The sequence below is a fragment of the Aspergillus stella-maris genome (assembly GCF_047715825.1).
Source record: "Aspergillus stella-maris strain CBS 113639 unplaced genomic scaffold BDV14scaffold_18, whole genome shotgun sequence".
Classification (NCBI taxonomy): Eukaryota; Fungi; Ascomycota; class Eurotiomycetes; order Eurotiales; family Aspergillaceae; genus Aspergillus; species Aspergillus stella-maris.
This window is the reverse complement of record NW_027396812.1, coordinates 40,527-57,456: the sequence shown is the minus strand read 5'-3', so window position 1 is coordinate 57,456 and position 16,930 is coordinate 40,527. Positions and strand designations below refer to the sequence as shown.

Sequence of the window (16,930 nt, the reverse complement as noted above, 5' to 3'; positions counted from 1 at the left end):
CGGTCTGACCTTCTTGATTCGAAGCCGCCTAACGGCGCTTTTCGGTTGCGTTCGAATGAGTGCTGTGCTGGATGGGATCAAAATCTCGCAAGTGTGAGTCGCCCTGATCTATGGACAACAACAACCGCCTGGTGCCTGGTGCCTGGTGTGTCGACAAAACCTCGCAGCCGGAGAAGGCAATTCGTGGTCGTGGTCAACCCACTGCTGTGCTGGCCGGCGCGATGGATAAGGTGACTAGTCCTCCATCACCTTGTGACGTCGAAAATGTGCAGCTTTGAGTGGTGTATACTCTACCTACTAGCTGGAAAAACCTAATGGGCTAGCAGAGCTGCCCAGGAGGATCCGTTCATTCTCGTCTTTAGTGATCCATGTCACATTTATATCTGCCCCCTTCTCCAGGAACAGATCCACAGTATCTAAGTCGCATCTGCCCAGATTTGCGTCTCGGGGTCTTCCGAATAACCATGGAGTGTCCTTCCATTCCATGATCACTGGTCTGCATGCTGGGCGGGTGTCAGAGGGTTCTACTCTGTATGATGTGATCTTTTCTTACGATCACGAGGGCACTTCGCTTTGCTTCCCTGGTCGACGCGCGTGGCTGCTTATCCATTCGGGTGGAGTGCGCTCTGACGATTCATCCCACCATGTCTATGGTTTGCTAGCGTGTATACAAGGCATGGAAAAGGTCTTGTTTTCCTTCTCGGTTTTGATCCTGGAAAGGTTCTGGTGCCGTCACGATGCCTGATTTCCGTTTACTCTTTCCGGGTCCTCCTGTTGACAAGGCCCAGGTTCTGGATCTCCAATGCTTAATGATGATTCCTTCCTGCTTCCACGGTGCACAGATTGCATGGTCTGTGGTGCATGGCACGAGAATAACGGACTCGCCCGGGATTTGGGCCCTCTAATTCATTCCTGCGCGGTCCGTTGCCTGTCTTCCTCAGCGGATGGTCTTCCCCAAAGTCAATGTGTGCTTTGCTTGGCCTGGTGTGCAAAGAGTGTGTGTATGCAGATATCCCATGGATATCAGGACCACGAACTTGACAGAAATGCGAGTTCTTCTCGGCAGCGATGATCTACGGGTCAGTTGTCACTTACCCGGCGCAGAGGTACATTGTCTGGTGTTTTTCTTGGCCAGACGTGCATAGGATGTGTACATCTGCACACAGTATAGGACACTCCATTGGGCCCACGGAGAGTGAGTAGGAGCGCAGGTTCTTCCCGTAAAGATAATCGAGAGGTCATCTATCACCAGTCATCTATCACCACCGAGGAACAGCGCTGATTGTCTGGTTCCCAGAGGACATTATGACTCCATTGGTGGGTAGTGGCTCGGTTTTGTTCTTGGGAGCCGGAATGCTACAACGACAGAAACTGTGTGAGTCGAGAAAACAAGTTCCATGGCGGATTCTGGGTCAGCAGGAGACTCTACTATACGATGTTCTGTTCTATACTTGTAGATGGAACGCAGTTATCCGGTTGGTCTTGTTTCTGCGATCTGAACGCCCATTCCGATGCAGTGGGAGTTCCTCGAAGAGGATGCGTTCCAGGAACTGGACAAGTACCGTGAATTCTGTTTGGGCTCTGGTGCCGAAGGGGCCAGGATCAATGTGAGCCCCAAAGCATCTCCATTTTTGCATCACTTGTTCTGTTTTGCTTGCTGGGATCTCGCAGCGCTCACCAACCACCAACCACCAACCGCTGCAAGTGGTCTTGAGGAGCAGACTTCATCGAGTCTACGCTCTAGGCGCAGTACATGGTGTCAAATAGCTTGATTCTGTGTTCCTCCTTGCTCCGCCAGTGTGACGACATTTTATCGAGCCGTTACAATTTTATAATTGCGCATGGCTCCTCTTTGTTCGACAAGGTCAGGATTGCCATACGGTCTGGGTGTTTTGGTTGGCCATCGCAGTTTCAAGCGAAATGCCTTGGTCCAGTGCGATTCTTGCACTTATTATTGCCTTTGCTTTTCTTTTGTTTTTCTTTTGTTAGGGTGTATTTCCATATACACCGATAAATGGTGTGGTGTGTGGAGACCGAATTGGAAGTATGTGCATGGTTAGAGGAAAAAATAAAACATATATATTGGAATTTTTGGATATTTCGTAGATTGTAAAGGAATTCTGTTGATTTAGGAGGAGTTGTGGAGGGTAAGCATTTTAGCTGGATGACTTAGGGCTTTGAATCGTGCCTTCCACTCTTAAGGTTGCTAACTCAAACTTCTCATTCTTGCTTTTATTTTCCATGATATATTCATCAACCTGAGTGAGTAATGAAATACTTGAAAGATTCTTGATTGATTCTTAAGGCCTCATCAAAATGAGAAAAGTTCTCTCTCCACCAATTCCAAAGTATAAATCCTACCCCTGTCCTTCCCAGCAACCCACCCCTATAGTCATTTTATTCCAGATAGCAGAGTAGAAGAGGACCTCACAAAAGCTACAGTCCCGATACGTCCTCTCCCTATCCCGCCAGCGCATCCTATCCAGTTCCAACAAACCCGCGTCAGCGAATCAGCCTCAAACTTGCAAAATACCCGACCTACCTGCAATTCCCTCGATCCTTGACGGAGTACGTAACATGGCTACGGATATCGCAAGACGCCTATCCTATCCTATCCATTACAGCACTCCACTCAACCTGAAAGAAAATACTTTTCCGGCACTGGAGCTGAGGCATAAATTGAGCACCGCGGGAGAGATTGGATTGCGCTGGTCCCGTCAAAGCACGCCAGTCGCAATCACAATCTTCCATATTGAGCTGGGATTCCCGTCTCTTGTGCACGTACATGACGCATCTAGGAAGGTATGTCGCACGAATAGGTACGAGTACGAGTACGAGTACGAGTATCAGAGTGGCAGCACTGACACTTAAACAAACAAACTAAGAGAGCTCGACTGGAGGATCATTTGCGTTTGAGGGGAGGGGAGGCCGGCATATCCCGTCTGTCAATTCGGGTGCATTTGATGAGTATCAATAGAGCTTCATGCTTGGTAAGTACTGTCTATACATATTAAATAGCCCAGGTGGCTGCCATTTATGTTGCCTTCGCTATGTAATGGCCTCGCCTAGAGTCTATATCCGGCTGAGAATACGGGTGATTAAAGGAGGGCCATGCGAACAACAAACAAATACTTCAGAGAACCAAGGTAAGAATCACAGATCAAATCCAAACCGAAAAAATCTATAAATTGTAACTAGTCACTAAGAAAAATAAATACAAGTACCCTAATGCAAGTCCGATTAATGTACAGCCTGCGCCTTGACCGGCAGAAGTAGAAGAAAAGAAGTTGGCGAAATAGTGTAAGGGATAAAAAAAGTAAGAGTTCACGTGTGTCGTCGTCAGGGGATCGTCTGGCTGTTGTCCGGAAGCCAATCGGTTAACCAACCAACCAACCAACCAATCAATCCAATCCAATCCAATATATACAAGAACAGAGAAGAGCGAGTTAGACTCTCGAAGTGAAGCGGGATTACCAGAAGTATGGGTTTCCGTAGACGTCTTGGTAGCATTGGAAGACATCGGGGCAGCTGTTGGAGTAAATTAGTTAGCAGATGCTGAGATAAGGTATGGGATAAGGAAACATACTAAACAGCCTCCTGCCCGAATATAATGTGCCAAGTATACTCCATCACCCGCGAGGTCATATCATCCGGAAGATCATTCGTAAGCACCCAGTTGTAGTACCGCTGGTAGTCGCTCAGCGGCCGCTTAAGGACCTGCTCCTTCGAGACCGCAAACTGCGAGCAGCAAGGCGCGCCAATAACCTCCGGAACATTCGTGTTGCCGAACAGCGCCTTCCACGCATCAGGATAGATCTTCTCGACGTTCTTACCAGGTCGAGGCGGGTTGCGGTTCGGCCGAATCTCATCAGGGCACCCCGGTGTCTCCTGGCAGCGGAGGTTGGCGTAGCCGTTGCGCTGCACGAAATCGATTTGCAGCGATCGGACAGACTCGACGTTGCTGTAGTCCATTGTGTCGGTGTGCCAGGCGCCGGGCCAGCCATCGCGGTGGCTGTGGATGAAGACAATTGTGGAGGGAAGGTCGTCGTAGTGCTCGATGATGTACTGGAGGTAGGCGAGGGCTTCGCGGCCCTTGTTCATGGGGGTGTGGCGGGGGGCGTTGGGGTCATCGACGACGTAGATGAAGTTCCGCCAGCTGCGTTGATTAGTATAATTCGGTCGACGCAAAAGGTTTGAGGACGTACTCTGCTAGATCGGCGCTGACCCAGTTGGTGTCCTCCGCGGCCAATTTGGCCATGACAATGATGCGGTCATTCGGAACGATAATAGGTGTTGTGTCGTACCGCTGCGGCGTCACGCCCGAGTCGCTCTGGGACCATTTTGACTTCCATTTGGCGAGCTCTGAGGGATCAGGACGACTGCCGACGTTGAACACCCATCGGGGGAGCGGGCGAGGGACCTGTGGGCCGACGGCGAAAAGTTGGGAGAGGAAGAAGATAAAGGCGATGGCGAGGGCAGCGGCCCCGATGCGAACGGACAATCTCATTTCATAACACGCGATAACAGACAAACGAGTGAAGGGGGAGTAGGGAAAGAAGGACGAGGAAAGGACAGGACAGCGGAGAGAAAAAGCTGGAGACGAAGTGGAGGTGGAAGACCGAAGACTGGATTCAGGAGAAGGAAAAGATTGTCTGCGCTGTGGAGGTCTTGGCAGTCCCCGACTCATTGGCCCGTCGCTGTCCGATCTGCAGGGGCCTGTCATGTCAGTAGTATACTCTACTATTATATTACTCTACTTACTTTTATACTAACAACTATATAGTATATTCTCTTTGTTCTCTTCATCTTCAGCTCGCAAGTTATCTCCTGAAATTCAGTGTCTATTCCAAAGTGGACTATGTCTTGGATGCCTGAGACTAGCTCCCTCAGCTGAGGCCAATCTCGCCATCCAGTCCTCCGATGAGTAAGCCACTAACTTAACAGGACATAACCACGATTAGCAGTAACAATAACAGCTACATCTGATTGCTGGATATCTATCCCTGTCATACCCCCCTCCTCTTCACGATCCGACAAACCTGACACAACAGTTTGAGATAGACACGAAGGAAAGAGAAAGAAGGGTCCGGGTCTCGAAACGTGGACTGCCCCAGCTGCCGCTGCGACCGGGGTCCAGCCAGTCACCACCCACTAGTGGAACGGCTACCACTGCCTAATTAAACAGGATTCTATAGCCAATTCGAGCAGTTTGTTCCAGAACTAAACATAACTCTGCAGTCTGCAGTGGTGTTGTGATGGAAAATGATAATAGCCACTGCTCGTCAAAATAACCCTTGATTGACAGATTGACAGTAGACGCGCGGCCAGGCAAAGGCAAGGCGGGATCATCGGGGCTTCATTTAACTGTGACGGGGTCTGGACTGCCTAGATTCGATCGTCGCTCCACCTTTGAGATGCGGATATCTTGCCGTGCTAGTTGCTGGAACTACTCACTTTGGTCTTTGGTCTTTATAATGCTGGTATATCTTATATCATTGTCGTTGTCTAACTCATAAATACGTGGTATATCGCATCAATCATGTACAGCGTACAACCTCATCCCGATTACCCGAATGGGCGCCAGCGCCCATTCCATGCAAAACAGAACCAACGCCAGCAAAACCACATAAATCACATAACCAACCAGTTAGCAACACCTCCCACCCCTCTTCTGCACAACCTCAACCGCTTCATCCCCCTCATCCCCCGCACTACTCGGCGGAAACATAAGCCAGCTCCGCCTCTTATCATTCATCCCCAGCCGAAAGCTCCCTCCACCACTCTCAACCCCAACACCCGGCGTTGAAGCAGACGCTCCACCACCCTCAAATATCGACGAAATCCCAGGCGTAAAGACCAACCCTAACGCCTCTGCTTCCCTCCGACTCCGCTGCTCAACGAGTTTCCTCGCAATAACACGAAACACCTCCTCGACACCCTCGCCGTCCTTGGCGCTGATCTCGTGGCAGCAGTCCCAGCCTATATCCTGTCCCCAGAACCCGCTGCTGCGCTTACTATCCATTCCCATACCCATACCTATCGTGACACTCGACGACCGACCAACCCCCCCAAGCCCAGTAACAGTCGCACCAGGCGTCGCCAACGGCGTCGCACTAGGCGGCGGCGTCGAAGCCCGACTCGGATAAAGCTGCTCGGCAATATACGCGATCGTCCTCTCAAACGGCACTGCGCGTTTACTCGGATCATCAGCAACAATATCGCTTTTCGTGCCGACGACATGAATGACGATTCGGCCGTCCTCAGAGCCGGTATCGATGTTCCGCCTCAGCTCCTCAAGCCACCCCATCATCTCGACGAAGCTCCGCTCATCCGTGATATCGTAGCAGAGCAGGCATGCGTTCGCGCCGCGGTAGTATAGCCGCGATATACTCCTAAACCGCTCCTGGCCTGCGGTGTCCCAGATTTGCAGCCGCACGAGGGTGTCGGATGTACTGTCGAGCACGCGCTTTGTGACGAAGGAGGCGCCGACGGTGGATTGTTTTGTGGGCGTGAATGTGTTTTGGGTGTATCGGTGGACGAGGGAGGTTTTGCCGACGCCTTAATACATTATCTTTTAGTTCTGGTGACAAACTGAAAGTGGGAAAGGGGAGATACCTTGCGCGCCCAGGACAACGATCTTTGCTTCGAGGGAGGAACTCATGGTGGGGTTTGAGAGTGGGGGACGTGGGAGAGGTAAGTTTGCATGATCAGATCTGGGAGTAACGAAGATAACTGCTTTTCCCAGCTCAGCAGAGAATATCCGTCAAGCAGAAAGAGGAGAGTATGCGACCGTAAAATCGTAAGAGAGATGGAAGTTGAGCGGGGAACCGAGGAACGAACGAAACAAGGAAGGCTCCAGAGAGACTAAGATAGATCACCCGATCGATCGGTTCTAATCACCTGTTCGTGGCTGGGGCTGGCTTTGTCTCTGATTTGTGCTTTATGGCTATTCTTGTCTCAGCTGGATTCATATCCATTCCTTGTTTCTTCAGGATAATTAATTTACTTTAATTACATCAACCATGGTAACTTGTCCAGGTAACTTCTCCAACTCACTGCCCCTTGCAGATAAGATAACAGCGCCAAGACTTCAGGGTCGCTTATGTAATCTGCATGCTACTGCGCATAGACACATATGGACCTTTACTGCACCCGAGGGCCTGGTTCGGAATTGCTTATTTCTAGAGCACTTGGCTCAATATCTACAGTGTACATGCTTGGTACCTATAGTTGCTGTCCCCCAGATATCTCCAATGTACCTACATTACCGAATTCCACCCGATGCTCGCTAGCATAAAGCCGAGGTTTACCATCGAAGTCCAGTACTGTCTAAATATATGTATATATATAGACGTGTGAAAATTCCCTGTAGGAATAGTGACGAAATAGGACGGGCTTCGTTTATTGTTCAATCTCCATCTCATTCAAAATCACCATTCAGAAATTCATTCTACATCCTACATCCTACATCCTGCATCCAGCTCGAGCTAAGGCACACCACAGTAGTACTCTGCCCGGTAAGACGGCGATACTACAATGAGCATTAAACACTATCCAAGGAAGCACAGCCACGAAAAAAGTGACCAATACAACAGGCTAAATAGAAATATTCACTATCCATAATCGACAATTCAATTGTCACACTTTCTTCTAGATATGTTGACGATATGCACAATGGAAAAAATAGATCGCCACCGCTCGCCTGCTTGCAGGGTGAGGTTTGACCTTGGGGTATAGAGAACATAAAACTGAAGGAAGATGGAAGTCGTCAACGCATTGATGCAAATGCGCCCGCGACATGAACATGAACATGAACATGAAAATGAAAATGAACATCAGGTTTGTATGGGAGTAAGAACGTGATCTTTTGGATACGACGTCAATAAGGCCGTTATATTGTCGAGATGACATGGACTAGATATCCGTAAGGACATCATGCGGTGCCAGTCTGAGTATTTGATGGAAGGATTGCACAAGGCTTTCGGGTGGAGGCTAAGCTCGGTCGTTACGCTTGAGCTCCAGCTTAAGCATTCCCCTCCGAGCTATTATCACCACCAGAGACATGCCCTTTCTCAACCTCCGCCTCAGTCTCAGGCGTGAAGTTATACTTCGCAGCCTCAGCCTCAATCTCATCATCGCCCAACTTTGGCAACTCATGCGAAGCCCGCACGTACGAAATCCCCTCATGGTAACCCTTCGCGAAAATAAGATCGACCTCCTCAAGAGACCTGTTCGCGGTCTCAGGATAGAAGAACCAAACGACAGGGATGAAGAGGGCGTTCCACGCCGCAAAGAACAGGTACGTTCCCCACCCGATCGCATCAACCATAACAGGCGTGATCATGACGACTGTGAAGTTGAATAGCCAGTTGTTGCAGGTTGAGACGGCGTTGGCTTTGGCGCGCGTGCGCACGGGGGACAGTTCGGCGGGGTATAGCCAGGGGAGCGGGAGCCAGGCGGCGCCGAAGGCAGCCATGTACAGGAATAGACCGAAGACGGCGCCCTTGGAGGACTGTGGGTCGCCGGGGATCAGACAGGCAAAGGTAATGACCATAGCGATTGTTTGGACGAATGCACCGCCGAGGAAGAGCTTGCGGCGACCGATGCGCTCGATGAAGAACCACGAGAAGGTAGCGAAGATGGCGTAGACGATCATGTTGATTCCACCAATCAGCAGAGCCATGTCGTTGTCCTGGTGCAAGTTCTGTTTAAGGAGGAGAGGAAGGTAGTAGATGACGGCGTTACAGCCACCAAGCTGCTGGAAGACCTGCGAGGAAGAACCGACTAGCATACGGCGGAGATGCTGGGTAGGTCCGCCGGTGAGGAGGTCGCGGAAGGAGGTCTTTTGGCCGAGGGCGCCAGAGGCACGCAGGGAGTCGAGGACGAGCTGCTTCTGAACTTGGGTCTCGCGGTCGTGGACTTCGCAGCCGGCTAGGGCGGCGAGGACGTACTCGCCTTCTTCGATGCGGTCCTTGGAGATGAGGTAGCGGGGGGAGTCGGGGAGGTACCACATTCCGACGATGAGGACGAGACCAAAGACAATCTGGAAGGCGATGGGGAAACGCCAGACGAGGTCATCGGGGCCGTAGTGGGCGCCAAAGTCGATCCAGTAGGCGATTGCTGTTCCGATGGCGATGATACCTCCTTCGATACAGATGAGGAGACCACGGTTGGAGGTCTTGGAGCACTCGGCTTGGTAGGTTGGGATGGTGGAACTGTGATATTGTCAGTGTCGAAGCCCTAGTAGAAGTGTGCTCTACTTGATCTCGTGCGTGGTAGGAAGAGATCACACCCAAACGTCAATTGCGGGGAACTCGAGATCTTCAACCACCACGTCCCAGAAAATATTGTGCACGCAGAAAGACAGTGTCAAGAACTTACGTGTTCATGCCGTTGCCAATACCAGTAATGACACGTCCAAAGAAAAACTGCAATAGAGGAATGTGTCCGACGAAAGAGGTGACCTGAATAATAACACCAATAATCATGACAATAGCGCCGGAGAAGATCATCCAGCGACGACCTGTCCGATCACCGTAGATCAGGGCGAAGATGGCGCCCGCCAAACATCCCAGCTCGTAGACGGCCGTCACAAGGGCCTGCATTGTAGAGTCGCCCTTGGTAGCTGTGAAAACATTGTTGAAAGCTTCGTCACTGATAATTCCAGACATGACACCCTCTGTAGTGCGTTAGCTTATCGATCGCGTTCGAATCTCCCACGTGCATGATCGCATGGGAGGCAGTACTTACGGTCGTATCCAAAAAGCAAGAAACCCATAGTCGCGACTGTGGACACTGTCAGGGACAGCGGCCTGCCCGACATACCGGCGAAAGAAGGCGCCATGATGGCTGATCAAGACAAGGGACCTTTAGAGCTGCGCCAGATCGAGACTAGTGACTGCGTCTTCCCTGTTTGAGGAGGTCTTGGGAGACGAGGCTAAGGAGTGAAACAGGCAAGGAGAAAGAAGGAAAGGTGAGAAAAACAAGAAAGCCAAACGCGGAGAATGAAGGGGAAAAGACGGGGGCCTTATATGTACTTCACGTTCTTCTGGAGAAGCCCTGACACGGGGAGAGGGTGTGGGTAAGTTGGAGGGGAGAACCACACACATTTACACACACATAACGCCTGGAGCTGAAGTCCGAGGCAAGGACCCAATCGTTATGCATACGTAGATACTGCGTACGGCAATAGTGGCGACGATACTTGCGCTCGCCCAACGATATGAAGGGCAATACCCACGGCGGTGCAGAGGGTTGGCCAGGGCGCAACGCGCGCAGGTATCGATTAGCCAAACTATAGCAGACCAAAAATTTAAGCAGTGGAGCAGGAACCGCAAGCATCGTCGATGTGGGTGTGGGCTAAGCTAGCCTAAGCATTTTCCTTGGGCGGTTCCTCGATCCATCACTCGTTGAAGAATAATCCACACTGACATCACAGCAGAGACCCGCAGGAGCCAAGCCTGCGAAATAAAAGTCAAGAATTTTAGACCGAAATCTTGTTGAGTAACTCGTCCGAGAATCTGAATTCCAATCTGCGTTCATCTGCCTGATGGTCACCCCTTGCCGGGCAACATCCCTTGTTAAGAAGGGTTAAGTAGGTTAAAATAACGCGCATCGCGACCGACAACTGCCAGCTCATAAAGTAACCACAGTTCATACCCCGGTGACCTAGTCACTAATCAGTAACCGCACGGTCGCAACGACCCTACACTACTGGAGTCCCGCAAACTCGGTATCCACGGTCGGCACGAATGCACCGGGACACAGTCGGGATGCCGTTCCCGACGCCTCTGCCATCCGTCCAATCCTGCACTACTTGGACGTCATCGCATGCCCATGCTCGCCTCCATGCTTCCCCGGGCAAGGGATTAAAGTGGCCAGTGGCTACTTCTATAACTAACCAGTCGCCATTCAGAAATTAATCCATCGTCTTTCCTAGCTGACAAGAAGTCTGACACTGACACTGACAGCCACCTCGTCACCTCGTCACCCATCCATACTCGGGAATTTTCCGGAACAGGAACATTCATGGAATGACATGACATGAGCGAAACTCCACCTTCCCATGGTACCATCTCCAGATGGAGAAGAGGTGGAGGGCAGATGAGATGAGATGAGATGGGACTGGTCGGTGGTCTGTGAGAGAGACCACTTTCTTACTTGCCTATGGGGACCGACTGAGTAGCTGCCTGCAGATTTTGACTGAGCTCCAGTGCTCGGTATGACTTCCTACGCTGGTAGTACAATTGGTAGCTTTTGAGACACTTTTTGACTGAGATTTTGGTGTTGGAGCACACCGACATGTACATACTGACACCGTAGAGAACAGAGATAAGACAAGGCTACATGTATACCCACCAAGTGCTACTCTGGAGACTCACTATCTCGGCGAAGAAAATCTCAAAGCAGTAGTCCTCAACTGCCAAATGTCTACAGTATGACCCAATATTATCCCGAAAGTGGACTGACTCGCAACCCTCAAAATCCTCACTCATCACTCATCAAACAATCGGCAATACCACCCGCAAGATCGTCACTCCTACCTGTCGTATACGATTACTGATTAAATCTCTCACTATAGCTTTTTGATTTCCGTTCGGCAGTCTTGACGAGACGAGATCTTCGTTTTGCTGCTGTCTAACTGTAGCACCATGCATGATCCCACAGCTATGCATGTCAACCTGAGACAGCGGCAGAGGTCTCCATTCGTTTCTTTTCTTCGCTATGTAATGGATTAACATGGGTTCATATATGTATGGTGTGAATGTGATAGATATCTCAACGCTCATGTACAACGCTCGAGATAAGACACCACGCGTTTCCCCGTTCCCCTCGTGGCCTCTTATCTCGTGCCTCCGCCTCCAGACTACGTATCTCGTACTCGCTACTCCATGTGCGAAGAACGAGGGTCAGGAGAACGAGAGGAACCCGCGGACACGCGAGACCCCGATAACGTCACCATAGCCCTCGCCCTCATCCCCATCCCCAGCTTACTCCGTCAACTCCAGGGCAACCCTCCGCAGTTTCTCCATGCGGTAATAGTGAGCCATGTACCCTGCACTACTACTCTACCCGTAGAAACAAAACAGACTTCTCGCGACAAACGCGAAACCACCACGTAAATTGATACTTACAGAGTACAGAATTCAAACTTCCGACATCCGAACCAGAACCAAAGTTACCAAGTACCGAACCACCGATCACCGGTCGAAACAAGAACAAGCCTACGCCCAGAAAAACGAAGGATGATTTGACACTTCGCATTCACATTCAAGACCATGATTTGCTGTCCGCGCCCGTGCAAGGCAGTCCAAGCTCCATCGCTGTTCTGGCAAGTGGAACTAGGCTGTGGACCTTCCATTCCACATTCAGTCTTCCATTGTGGAGATGATGGAATGGTGGTGTGGATCGCGGGCCCAGTGCGTGTGAGGTGGGGATGTAAGTTGCGACGGAGGGGGATCATTACCGAGCTTTGTGTGCTTGCGTTGCTGATCGACGTCATTGCGATATTTTTTTGTTTGGTTTGAATCCAATAATGTTGTTGGTTATATTTTTTTGCGATGGGATGAGACTGAGAGTGATGGGTGTTAGGGTTATTGTGGTGATGGTGGCAGCTTGGAGTAATCTTGGAGATGAGCTGGGGTGCTCTGCGGAGTGGACGGAGTTCTACGGAGATGGCTTTGTGTCTTGTTACTGGCTCGTCAATTGACATAGTAAAACCTTGATTAATGTGGGATGTTTCTGAATCGTGAGACTCCGTTCTCTTCAGTTATGTTACTGTTCATAAAGTAGGGTATGATGTTCAAATGACTGGGCACCAGGAGCAAACTTCCTGTAAGGGTGCAGATAAATCGCTAGACAAATGCAAATATATGCTGCTGCAAGGGAAACAGGGCTACCAGCCTACAGCATTACCACCTGCGGCTTATTCCCCAGCCGACCGGAGTCTCGGTACATGCACGCTGCATTTACCATCCACCCTCCCCGGTTCTCGCCGCCCCAGACCTTTGCCCAGACGACTCCTAACACGCCGTAAACAATGACTCGAGCGGAGTCGACCCAGCCGGAGACGTCAAACAGGTCCCGCAGAAGACCGAAAAGCGAGCTGAATCGTGAATACCCGGCGCGGGGACGACGCGAGGTGCAGATACGCTCCCAGGCTGCTTGGGCTTCATCCCAGAAGACAGACTCCCGGCCGTATGCCGCATGAACGTGTCCAAACACATGAAGTGCGGGTTGGACCCGCCATGACTCTGACAACAGAAACGGGCATCCGGTTGAGTATACTGGGGAGAGATCTAGATGGTTTTGTGGAGGCGTGTGGGTAATGAGGATATCGGTGTTTGCGGGGATGGTGTTGGACCAAGCGTCATGGTGGGCAGGATAGGTAAAGGCATGTTCTGGGCCAAATGGTACAATGGCGGGTATCTGTGGAGCTCCATAGATTGTAAGGGAGCGAGGTCGCGAGGCTAGGAGTGCGGACGAGGAAGAGGGTGTTTGAGAAACAGGAGCAAAGTCTAGTGTGACGGACGAGTGTTGAAGGTAGTTGATGTCGCCCCAGTCGATACGGTGCGGGGAATCGAAGTCGTCGACGGAGCGGAGGGAGGCAGTTGATGAAGAGACGGCGGCAAAGGATTGATCGCGGTCTTCGGACAATCTGGACCGAATGTCAAAGTAGCTGTCGTGGTTGCCGCAGATCACGACCTTGTGCTGATGGGGGAGCTTCTGCAGCCAGTCAACCGCTGCTTGGATCTCGCGTGCGCTACCATCGTTGCACAGGTCCCCCGCATGGACAAGAAGATCGCCGTCAGGTACATCGGACCATTCTAGAGTGTGGGTATCGGAGATGCAAACCACTCGAATGGGCCGAGCATTCGGAGGAGGTAATCGAGGAGGACCGCGCAGTCGCAGCAGCAGGTGGTGGAGTGGGTAGAGGAAGGCGGCAAGAGGAGAGGAGAGGAGGTAGTCAGGGAACGGGCGGCGATGAAAGGGCGATGACATTGGCGTGAAGTTAACAGCCCCAGTGGCTGCGAGATTTCAGCAAGAGTATTGTTCAGTCATAACAGTTTCCAAGGCTGTTGAGCAGTTGCTTGATGGTGCTTCTCTTCTTCTGGTTCTTCAGGCACGGAAAACGGCAGTTTGGCTATCTGAAGGCGGTGAGATGAATTAGCCATATATGGACTAGCGTATGGAATCTTGGCAGATATAGGATAAGATAAGGAGATAACCGATAAGATAAGACAAGATAAGGAACATGTGCCTGGTGTGACCATCCAGCTCCTTCTCCAACATTCAACCCAAGCTTCTCTGCATGATTCCGACAAGTCGAAGACACGTGGGATAGAAGCAGCTCTTTGTTGAACCCGAAATGACCTCCTCTCCGATCAGCCCTCCTGCGGCAAAGCGTCCCCGCACAGCCCGCATAGGGGACCGCACGATGCTGGCCTGTATTGGCTGCAAGCAGAGGAAATTGAAGGTATCTCTCAAATGTTTTTATGCCATTGGGTATACTAACGAATACATAGTGCGATGGGCAGAGTCCGAAATGTCAAAATTGCATCAAAAGTTCTCGAGGTACGGATATATATATTGGACGGCTAAGCTCCTCAACAAGGTACACAGACCTAACATTGTGATAGACTGCCTTGTTGAAGACCCTGCAACGGGACTTCAGCGACCTCGAGACTATCTTAAATCTTTGGAAACACGAGTTGCTTATCTAGAGTCGCTCCTACAACAAGTTCGACCAGACGTTGCTTTGGATCACCTAGGGTCGACGGAGCTGCATTCTTACTCGACGTACGAAGCGAATGACATTGATCATGGCCCAATTTCCCCTAATAATCTACCTTGTCAGCCTGACAGTATCTCACCTGAGACAACTGCAACAGCCGCTCAGCAAGCCAGCGTCCGACGTCCTTCCTCTGTCCATTCGGAAGACCAACGAATTGATGTGCTCTCTTCAGAGGTTGCTCTGCTATGCTTGAGTGCTACTGGACGAGATCCGCATTACTTTGGTCCATCATCTGCCGTTTCATTTTCGCGCATAGTGGGCGCGACGATGGGCTTACCGACTACCAGCAGTGTTGCTTCAGGCTCCCAACATAGCGCTGCGGCTGCAAGAGAACCATCTCCCTTTTCTGCAATACAAGAAGAGACCTCTCTGCGTTTACCGTCACCTCCAATGGCAGAAAAACTGACGAATGCCTACTGGAATAACATACACCCTCAATATCCCGTTCTGCACAGACCGACATTTCGAACGTGGGAGCGGAATCTTCGAAAAGACGGCCAGCCAGAGATCGGCACTGAATCGCCTACTATACCTTTGTATTTTGTGCTCATGGTACATCACCCTTCCGTACTTTGCCAGCCTACGATTACTGATAAAGTCAGGTGTACGCCATTGGGTCCCTTGTATTGTGTCAAAGTTATTACGAAGCTGCGGAAGTACGTCGCCTCTTACATTAATCGTCAGACGCTGGCTCACCGAACAGAAATACTATGCAGCGGCGCTGGTTCACCTGCCTCCTATTCTTGAGCTCAACACCCTGGAGTCTGTACAAGGCATCTTGGCATGTGCTGTCTATTCAATACGCTCACCCATCGGCGCTAGTCTCTGGTAAGAGCTTGATACCTATAGTTGTTTCACATGCTAATACATGTAGGAAAATCTCGGGCATGGCCATTCGACACTGTGTCGAGCTAGGGTACCACAGAAGCACCGAATGCTACCGCCGGAATGCAGATACTCTTACGAAAGAGATGTTGAAGAGGTGCTTCTGGGTTGCCTATGATATAGATCGCGTTGCTGCATTTATTCTAGGGAGACCTGTTGGTATTCCGGAAGATTGTATCGATGTTGAGGTACTTCACCCCTCGTCAATGATGACCTTGGCTAACAATCGAAGCTGCCCGCCGACATTGATGACGAGGACATCGCTCCTACTGGTTTCTCGCGTAGAGCACGAACAACAGCAAAGGATCCACCCACACTCATGACAGGCGCTCTCCATGTGATACAACTACGCCGATTATGGGCCAAAATTAGCGACTGCCTTTACTCCAAGGCGTCGCACTTCTCGATTGATGTGCAAGCTAGAAAGGGCACGGTCGAGAGTCTGCGCGAGGAACTCGAACAATGGCGCTCATCTTTGCCGAGCCAGCTTGACTTTGCCCAATCAAACCCTCTTTCAGTGTTTGCCTCATCCGAATGGTTTCGACTTGCCTATGATCATTCCATCCTCATTCTATACAGGCCATTTATTACTGCAAGTGAACCTGAAGATACAAGTAGCGGGAACATCCGTCCAGACCAAGAGATAGTGGAGCTTGCATTTGATGAGTGCTCAAGGTGTGCGCGAGACATGTGTCTTCACTACCGACGGCTCTACCAAAGCTCCTCTGTGCAGTTCACCTGGGGCAGCGTACACATCCTCTTCCTAGGAGGTCTGACCTACCTCTACTGCCTCTGGCGCTCTCAGCGAGTACGCCAGAAAACCAAGCAGACAGATGTGATAAGTACCTGTATGGCATGCTCTACTGTGCTTGTTATTGTCGCTGAGAGGTGGAGCCTTGGAACTTCATATCGAGACCTCTTTGAAACCCTCTCGGAGAAAACCATTGGTATGGTGTGCGGTGACGGGAACCTCTCTGACCCCTCTCAAATATGGACGGGAGTGACCCAGCCTCCTGTAGACACTACGCTACAGGATTGGATCAACAATGGGCTGGATACTATGGCCATTCCCGAGGAGTCGGGGTGGTTTGTCCAAGAACTTCTCCAGGGACTGCCTCAGTGGCCGGGCGATGGGTTTGATTGACACCGGAAAGAAGGTGTCAGCCCACAGTCACGAATTTATATCTTACGTATACCTTGGGCAAGGACTGGGTACGGATTACTGATGAACAAATGATTTACTCGCTTAGG

The 16,930-nt window shown here is 50.8% G+C and overlaps 6 protein-coding genes across 6 annotated transcripts; 1 reads left to right on the top strand and 5 right to left on the bottom strand.

The window, feature by feature from the left end:
• Nucleotides 1–3,154: 3,154 nt before the first annotated feature.
• Nucleotides 3,155–4,752, bottom strand: BDV14DRAFT_170866 (DUF3431 domain-containing protein). The gene is made up of 3 exons (XM_073768285.1): nt 4,206–4,752; nt 3,587–4,156; nt 3,155–3,528 (listed from the first exon to the last, which is right to left on the bottom strand). The coding sequence occupies exons 1-3, from the start codon at nt 4,721–4,723 to the stop codon at nt 3,471–3,473; spliced, it is 1,146 nt and encodes a 381-aa protein (XP_073629541.1). The 5' UTR covers nt 4,724–4,752; the 3' UTR covers nt 3,155–3,470.
• Nucleotides 4,753–5,465: 713 nt separating this feature from the next.
• BDV14DRAFT_170864 (Rab family GTPase) lies at nt 5,466–6,987 on the bottom strand. The gene is made up of 2 exons (XM_073768284.1): nt 6,616–6,987; nt 5,466–6,558 (listed from the first exon to the last, which is right to left on the bottom strand). Exons 1-2 carry the CDS (start codon nt 6,659–6,661, stop codon nt 5,648–5,650), a joined length of 957 nt encoding a protein of 318 aa, XP_073629540.1. The 5' UTR covers nt 6,662–6,987; the 3' UTR covers nt 5,466–5,647.
• Nucleotides 6,988–7,735: 748 nt separating this feature from the next.
• BDV14DRAFT_170861 (putative MFS monosaccharide transporter) lies at nt 7,736–10,260 on the bottom strand. The gene is made up of 3 exons (XM_073768283.1): nt 9,751–10,260; nt 9,382–9,679; nt 7,736–9,215 (listed from the first exon to the last, which is right to left on the bottom strand). Exons 1-3 carry the CDS (start codon nt 9,842–9,844, stop codon nt 8,024–8,026), a joined length of 1,584 nt encoding a protein of 527 aa, XP_073629539.1. The 5' UTR covers nt 9,845–10,260; the 3' UTR covers nt 7,736–8,023.
• A 1,723-nt stretch (nt 10,261–11,983) lies between these two features.
• On the bottom strand, nt 11,984–12,415 carry BDV14DRAFT_170859 (uncharacterized protein). The gene has a single exon (XM_073768282.1). The coding sequence runs from the start codon at nt 12,262–12,264 to the stop codon at nt 12,064–12,066; it is 201 nt and encodes a 66-aa protein (XP_073629538.1). The 5' UTR covers nt 12,265–12,415; the 3' UTR covers nt 11,984–12,063.
• Nucleotides 12,416–12,563: 148 nt separating this feature from the next.
• BDV14DRAFT_170858 (metallophosphatase domain-containing protein) lies at nt 12,564–14,263 on the bottom strand. The gene has a single exon (XM_073768281.1). It carries the CDS (start codon nt 13,999–14,001, stop codon nt 12,904–12,906), a length of 1,098 nt encoding a protein of 365 aa, XP_073629537.1. The 5' UTR covers nt 14,002–14,263; the 3' UTR covers nt 12,564–12,903.
• A 105-nt stretch (nt 14,264–14,368) lies between these two features.
• BDV14DRAFT_198702 (transcription factor domain-containing protein) lies at nt 14,369–16,823 on the top strand (the record flags this gene model as incomplete). The annotated part of the gene is made up of 7 exons (XM_073773017.1): nt 14,369–14,476; nt 14,526–14,574; nt 14,640–15,346; nt 15,397–15,450; nt 15,498–15,622; nt 15,669–15,867; nt 15,912–16,823. The coding sequence occupies 7 exons, from the start codon at nt 14,369–14,371 to the stop codon at nt 16,821–16,823; spliced, it is 2,154 nt and encodes a 717-aa protein (XP_073629536.1).
• Nucleotides 16,824–16,930: the final 107 nt, after the last annotated feature.

Excerpts from the sequence above, each read along its gene's own strand:
- BDV14DRAFT_170858 (XM_073768281.1), bottom strand. The coding sequence starts at position 14,001 with ATGTCATCGCCCTTTCATCGCCGCCCGTTCCCTGACTACCTCCTCTCC.
- BDV14DRAFT_170864 (XM_073768284.1), bottom strand. The coding sequence starts at position 6,661 with ATGAGTTCCTCCCTCGAAGCAAAGATCGTTGTCCTGGGCGCGCAAG. Across the intron at positions 6,559-6,615 it reads CGTTGTCCTGGGCGCGCAAG|GCGTCGGCAAAACCTCCCTC; the intron begins GTATCTCCCCTT and ends TAATGTATTAAG.
- BDV14DRAFT_170861 (XM_073768283.1), bottom strand. The coding sequence starts at position 9,844 with ATGGCGCCTTCTTTCGCCGGTATGTCGGGCAGGCCGCTGTCCCTGACA. Across the intron at positions 9,680-9,750 it reads CTTGCTTTTTGGATACGACC|AGGGTGTCATGTCTGGAATT; the intron begins GTAAGTACTGCC and ends AACGCACTACAG. Across the intron at positions 9,216-9,381 it reads ATTGGCAACGGCATGAACAC|TTCCACCATCCCAACCTACC; the intron begins GTAAGTTCTTGA and ends ACAATATCACAG.
- BDV14DRAFT_170859 (XM_073768282.1), bottom strand. The coding sequence starts at position 12,264 with ATGCGAAGTGTCAAATCATCCTTCGTTTTTCTGGGCGTAGGCTTGTTC.
- BDV14DRAFT_170866 (XM_073768285.1), bottom strand. The coding sequence starts at position 4,723 with ATGACAGGCCCCTGCAGATCGGACAGCGACGGGCCAATGAGTCGGGGA. Across the intron at positions 4,157-4,205 it reads GTCAGCGCCGATCTAGCAGA|CTGGCGGAACTTCATCTACG; the intron begins GTACGTCCTCAA and ends TAATCAACGCAG. Across the intron at positions 3,529-3,586 it reads TTCGGGCAGGAGGCTGTTTA|CTGCCCCGATGTCTTCCAAT; the intron begins GTATGTTTCCTT and ends TTACTCCAACAG.